At 39.9% G+C, this 7,296-nt stretch overlaps 1 protein-coding gene across 1 annotated transcript in view; it reads right to left on the reverse strand.

The window, feature by feature from the left end:
* Nucleotides 1–2,795: 2,795 nt before the first annotated feature.
* PTPN13 (protein tyrosine phosphatase non-receptor type 13) overlaps nt 2,796–7,296 on the reverse strand; it is a 97,647-nt gene continuing 93,146 nt past the window's right edge. Inside the window, exons 43-47 of the mRNA XM_009641369.1 lie at nt 6,947–7,037; nt 5,870–6,207; nt 5,104–5,319; nt 3,810–3,872; nt 2,796–2,876 (exon numbers count right to left, since the gene is read on the reverse strand). Of these exons, the coding sequence (XP_009639664.1) occupies nt 2,796–2,876; nt 3,810–3,872; nt 5,104–5,319; nt 5,870–6,207; nt 6,947–7,037 (789 nt within the window). The remainder of the gene's footprint in view (nt 2,877–3,809; nt 3,873–5,103; nt 5,320–5,869; nt 6,208–6,946; nt 7,038–7,296) is intronic.

A 7,296-nucleotide genomic window follows, 5' to 3' on the forward strand; every position in this document is an offset into this window, starting at 1 on the left:
TGCAGCTGGAGCATGTCCTGGTTGCTTACTCAGTTTAAGAAAAAAACCAAACTCAAACCACTCAAGGTGGTTTTTTTTTTCCCCTGAAAATAACATAGCATACTAAAAAAGCACACAGGATTTTTTCCATTCAAGGAACTAGCTTCTCAGTAATTTTTCTTCTCATTTCTTCAAATGGGGTATAAAGATTTTTGGTAGCTTAATCCTGTGGAGCACATGAGTATTGGTGCATATTCCCAACCAGGTTCCCCATAGAAGCCAAGCTTAAGCAATCACACTGTGGAAACATATCCATTTTCTTGTAGTAAGTTTTGAGCTGTGGGGTCTATTTCAACCAAACTGACCACATCAAGTAATCACAGAAGAGACACCCTCCCAGTGACCTCAACAACTATTAGACTAGGGAGCACTCCATCTCTATTAGATATCCAATTCCTCAAGGTTGAGACAAAAACCCAAAGAAATTCAGACCACTTCTCAAAAGAGGCCAATGCCACCTTTCACCACACATGCATGCCTTCTTAGGAACACCTAAATGCTTCCCATTGGGGGCCATCTGTTTCATAATAAAGTCAGGGTAATCATGAATTTGACCAAGAAAACCTCAGTGTAGGAACTCCGTAATTATTCCTGCATGACCTTGTTTTTAGCTACGAATTAAGATGGAAAGAGCTGGATCAGACAGATTGAATGTAGATGGAGAAGGGCCATATTTATCCTTTTTTGATCAGACAAGGACGCCTTGCTCCACAAGATCCCCAGTTTCTTAAAAAGAATTAAAATAATTAATAAGTGAGCAGGGATAGCTGCGTTTCCCATCTAGATCTCTGGGGTTGAGGTCCAGCACAATAACTAAATTTTAGCAGGGTGAATAGACGGGTCTATTTATTCATCATGTGCTCACCTTCCAAGGGTAATAATCTGAGAAACTCAAAAGACTGTTGGGGTGGGTGGGTGTGTTCCTTTTCCTGAGGATGGGGAGGTTAGGTCAAGTTAGTTATCCTCTGCTTTTCTACACACTTATCATGAAAAGGAAATTGGGTATAATATACCATACCACACATCTTCATATTTGTGAGGACAAGCAGCAAATCCTGGAATCTTGTACTGATTTGTGTTTCCCATAAGCTCTACTGTGAGGCAAATGGTTTGCATCGTACCAAAATGGGCTTCATGTAGCATACTAAACAAAAATCAGTTTCTGTTTCTACATTGCTTGCATTGTACCTGAAAACACCTAAAGGAAGAATTCAACTGCCTTAACCGTACTGTCTTCACTTTAAAAGCTCCTTCGTATAGGCGTACAGTCAACATGGCTAGTCAATTTGCCTCTGCTTCTATCTATACAGAATTAATTTTCCGTCCTACTATTTTGAAGAGTGAAAACCTTGGATAATCACAGGCCTCTGAACTTATTTCCACCATTGCAATGCAGAATGCTGCCAAATTAGTACTCTTATACCCTTCCTGACAGCACAAGTCACAAGCTTCAGTCCTGGTAAGGACTGCTGGGACAGGAATACTGCTCAAACCCTAGACTGTCCCCTGTGATGGCTGATGGCAATTATTCATCATCCAAGGTTCCCGTACAGCATAAAATGAAGATTTCCTTTCAGAACAGCTTTGACTGTTTACAATATCAGTAAACCACTGAGCTACTTAGAACCAGATATCCTGCCTCCCATCTCAAATCTAGTTGCTTTAAGCAGAGTAGATTACATTGTCAGATCACTGCCATAGCATCCGAGTGCACACACACACACAAAAAATGTGATATGGGTCTCAATGACAAGGAATGCTGCAAAACAAGGAGGGAAGGAAAATACCCTCTTCCTTTCACCATAGCGTGGAAACTCTCCAGAAAGAACCCACAGTTCTGCAGGTTTTTTTAAAACGGACACTGAAGAACAGGACACTGAACATTTAAAATGTGCACAGCCCTTTTGTTGCAAACTTCTTAAGAAGTGCAGCAATGACAATGAAAGATGCCATGTAACACCAAGGAAAATCAGTCACAAGGACACAATACCCAGACCCACTGATCAATGTACTTCAGGTGTATTTTTTATTTACAGAGCAGAGATGCCTAATCAGTTATAAGGTTAGACACCTGATAATTCAGCTTTTTTTGTAAAAGTATATAAATATGCACATGAAACTCTATGAAGTAAACATTATTAACTGTGATACTTACAGTAAACATTCACTACCATCCTTATGCTAACAGGCATCTCTTAAAGCTTAAACACTGATTTCAAGATACCCTCTATAAAATAGCTGTAACTGTACTAAAAGAGCAAAAATTCTGTGCTTTTAAAAGAGACTAGTAAAATGTCTTTGTAATAAAATTTGCCAGGATAAAAATACTGCTTCATCCCTCCCACTCCCCAACCCCATAAGAAACAAATACCCCAAAACAGTTGCAGAACTGCAGGAAGTATTGTAAGATTACTTTTTTCTTCTTCTTTACTTTTTTTTAATTAAAATATTTTTATTTCAGTATTTTATCACATATTAAGGAAGCTGCAAAAAATTGCAGCTTTATTAAATATTTACTGCTATACAAAAATCTCACATATGTGTCCATGGGGCTGAAGACATTAGTGGTATTGTACGAGCTACCCCTTTTCCTTATAACTATATACCTTATTTGGAACAATGGAGAGGCTTTATAGGGAGACATTTCACATCAACTGAAGAAAGGGACTGTAAAACTATTGGCAGAACAAAGAAAACATATGAGAGCCTCTAGACCTCCTTGCTTCCTTATTTTAAAGCACTTCTGCTTCAGCATTTTATTTGCTTCTCAGTTGTTCTTCATGTTGGAGATGATTCAGGACGTAAAGGACAACTTGATAGCAGAAAATGTACTGATCCTGCAAGGGAAAGGAAATCACAGAACATGTGAAAAATGCTTGCACCACCTAAGCAATTCACTGTCACCTGCACGGGACTTCATTTCAATACTATTTCTACAGTTAAATTAAAAAAAACCCCACAAACCAAAAAACCCATAGTGGAGAAATATGCAACCTCAACTTAAATACAGGCACTCCCCTGCCACTAAAGATGTATTTTTATATGGGACATTTATCCTCCTTTCACACCAAAACCACCTCAAGCAGAGTAAGTACTCTATATATGTAGAAATGAAGACAGCAAGTGAATTTCAAAGTCTTGCATCAATGCCAACTAATACACAACTCAGATGACAGTGCAACTTCTTATCTTAATCTTATTGATACAGGTGTGGGGGCTAATACATGTTTTGGGGTGTGAGGTGGGGCTGACAGTTTTGTGGTTTCATTTTAGGTTTGGGTTTTTTTTTTGTAAACTATGATTTGACAATTCCTTCACATTAAAAGAAAAAGTGCAGATTTTAACAGAACCTTGTGATGTCCATCTCTAAGGTGAAGTTAATTAGCTCTAGGTCTAGATTACTCCCAAAACATTCATTTAACTTCTGGTTGAATATCAGCAGCAATTAGCGGCCTTCTCTTCAATTTATAATGCAATTTTTAGCCAAAAAGCTCAGCTGATTTCTTCTATAACACTTCTTTTTTTTTTTTTTTTTTTTTTTTCTCTAAAAAAACCCCACAGGTCGAAACAGCACAGCGTGTTAAAAATTGCATGCACTGATAACTGTTAAATACGTACTGGTACGCATCTGATATAATTTTCATGACACAAATGTTGCATTAGAGGGCACAAAGGCAATCATTGTGTGCATCACAGAAAGTTTCCTGGCACATCGGAGTTAGAATTCTAGTGTCTTTCCTTTAGTGTATACCTGGGGAAGCCAGACTCACCTCTGTCTGAACCATCCCGTGTCTCTGCAGACGCATCGTGCGCACCAGGTCTGAGATGTCAAACTACCAGAACAAACAGCAAGTTAAACATCCAAAAAAGGTATACATGCATATAAAAGAAACACCCCCAGCATCCAATCAGGGAATCCAGCTACGTACATTAAACATTTAGTAGTGAAACAAATGACAATTCACTATAGCCTATGCATGTCTGGTAGATAACCAGCACATGCCGTCTCTGGGCAATATGGATGTGGCCCTCCTACATCAGACAACCTCCTTCCCCTGTTTTCTTACTCTGTGGACAGGCTGTCTTGCTTACTCTTACTGGAAGCTGAGTGTGCAGAAAACAGAGCTGCTTGGTCCAACCTAATAAAGCGCTTTTTATTTCTCAGGTATATAAAGTTCTAGACATTTAGTGGGTGCTTAGAAAGCCTGCTGAGCTAAGCACAACATAGCTCATCTTCTCTACAAATTCACAAAAAGATTTGCTGCATCAGGCTACTGAAGAACATATATATAAGGAAGCTAGCACCCTCCTGTGGATCACCCTAAAAAGCATATCCCTAGTTGTGCTGGAAAAGTTAATTTACATACCCTTACCTCCAGCTGAGCTGTTTGTACACTGAGTTTTTGATTCAGTTGCCTAAACAGATACTATAGTTGGCTTCTAGCTGCCCTCCAACAGTTCACAGATCTCTGACTGACCAAGTGCCACAACTCTCAGCCCTAATGCCATTTAACACGATAGTTCCACTGAGTATATCCAGCCAGGTAAGGCAGGCGTTTTAACTTTTCCTTCAATTGTCTGACTCATCATGGCAACACACTGTTGTGTTCCCAAGTCAGAAGCCTGCTACGGTAGGAGATGTCCTTGCAACATAGAATCATAGAACCGTCTAGGTTGGAAAAGACCTTTAAGATCACCAAGTCCAACCATTAACCTAACACTGCCATCCCACCACTAAACCATGTCCCTAAGCAATATCCCAGAATGTCTCAAGTGGCACCTAACAATGTTGGATTGCTGAGGTGTCAACAAAGAGGACACTTAACAAGATTCTCCAAGCCAACCCAGGAACCAATGTATGTTAGAGCTCTTTACCCCAGGACCATCATCAAAGAAACATTTCACAGGTACTGCTGTTTTACACCCTGATTTATGCTGCATGAAAACAATGGCCAGCAAGCTATTCTCAAAAGCATGGCATAGTCTTTAAACAATTGAATAAGTCCAATGGAACGTTTCCTGCAAGTCAAAAGCACAGCTTCGCCCATCTTCTTGGGTACTTACATCGAGATCTCTGCTGATTAACCCTAGAATGACGTCTATACAAATAAGGGTCCCCGATCGTCCAATGCCTGCACTGCAGTGAGTTATGATAGGTCCAGATTTGTGGACATGGCGCATGTAGGAGATAAAAGTAAGCAGGTCATCTGGTTGAGAAGGGGTGTCATGGTCAGGCCAGGCGATGAAGTTCAGATGGGAAATATGCCGTACTTCTCCTGTCTGAGGTTTAAAAACAACAATAACAAAATGTAACATATGGGAAGAATAAAAAGACAAAAGGTAAGTTCCCAAAGGAAACAGTCTCAGATGAGAGGGATTTGCCCAACAAAGGTGTTCTGTAATTCTATAAAACAAGAGAAACAATGAGCTGAACTGAAAATAACACACAAGTATTTGAATGGTATAAAGTTCACTGTGTGACTGAGCTAATCATGCAGAGGAATGAATCAGCCAGACTGAATTATTAGTCAATTACATATCCCTATATATATTTTTGTGGCCAAAGGCACCTAGGGAGCCAAAATTTAGAGTCTCATTAGCATTTCATTAATTCATCTGGCCCAACTGCCTTCTCTTACAAAGGTCACAGAGTAGCACAAGCTGCAATGAGGAAAAGTTGCCCAGTAATGATCACTGGGCAAAGAGGAGAAACCCCGGGTTACCTCTTGATGTGGACATTGCAATTGAAAGCAGGCAAGCCAGAAGTATGAGGAAAAAAATACCAACACTCAGAAAAAAATTCTCAGCATGCAGAATTAGATTCACTTACCTGAATCTCTTCTAGCTCCAGCACTCTAATGATAAAGCCCTTCAGCTGCTGGAGTCTTACAAGAGCAAGCCGCAGTCTATCATTTATCACAGTGGTTTTATTGAGTACATCTGGCCAGTAACGTTGGCATTTTATCTTTTCTCCTTCAACCTCCTGAGTCATCATGGCAATCACAGTACAATTTTGCTCCCAAACCATTTGCCAGAAATCTGCTACAGTAGTAGGGAGAGGTCCTTGACATGCAATGTAAACGAACTCTTCATTCCCCACTGGCATGTGAATGAAGCTGGCATTGATGTATCCACCTTCAATCCCAAGAGGTACTCTAGTGGTATCATCTGCAATCCCCACACAACAAAAATACCCCAATGTTATGCATGCACATCATTAGACCGTCACATAATAGAGATGCTAAGCCTGACACACTCTCATAGTATTTATCTCCACAGATGCTTCCAGATCTAATTAAAGAAAAAAAACAACCCAAAACCCAAACCACTACAATATTTGCTTTAGGATACTAATCAGTACTTCTCTTTGAATAAAGAAAAAGACAGCTAGTGGAGAAGTCTAAATCAGCAGACAGGCAGGATATGCAATTTGCAATGCAGCACCTCTGAAACTGAGGTTGACTATTTCTCACTCAGAACTAACCTTTGTCAGTTCTCACTTCTCCTCCACACATCTCCCACCTAACAAACAGAATTTTCTTGCAGGAAATTTACTGACAATAGTATACATGTCTGGTTTTCCAATTTGACATGTGTAAAACTTAAAAAATCTTGTCTGGCTCCATATGTGTATCTCATTTAAGATACAGGATCTGCTGAAACAACTGAAGAATATGTGAACATCCATCCCTACCTACTACAGTAGTCTACTGTTTGCTGATCTTAAACTGCTTTATAAATGATTGCTTTAAATGTGTAGAAAATGAGTGGCAGATTTATTTTTTCCCCTACTCAGTAACAGAACTAGAATTGGGAATCAAACCATCCCCACTGCTGATCCAACTAATCTGACCATACAGGTGGTGGCAAAATATCAACAGTGAACTTCAGATTAGTTAGGACTTACAAGGAAGTATGTTTTTGTATCTGTTCTTTTTCCTATTCTCCTTTGCTTGTCCAATCAAACACTGGTCCAAAGGTTTTAACTCCTGAAGGTTCTGTAAACAAGCAATTACATGTGCATTAGAAAGCGCATGTTGACTGGGGGAGAGCAATTGCTGCTTGGGGACGGGCTGGGCATTGGTCAGCAGGTGGTGAGCAATTGCACTGTCTATCCCTTATTCTGTATATTCTGTATAGTCTCTTACCACTATTATTATTTGTATTGGGTTTGTGTAGCAAGGCTTTGGTAGTGGGGGGGCTGCAGGGGTGGCTTCTGTGAGAAGCTGCTAGAAGTTTTCCCTGTGTCCGCCACTG

This window comes from Egretta garzetta, unplaced genomic scaffold (assembly GCF_000687185.1).
Source record: "Egretta garzetta isolate BGI_Z169 unplaced genomic scaffold, ASM68718v1 scaffold856, whole genome shotgun sequence".
NCBI classification, from domain to species: Eukaryota; Metazoa; Chordata; class Aves; order Pelecaniformes; family Ardeidae; genus Egretta; species Egretta garzetta.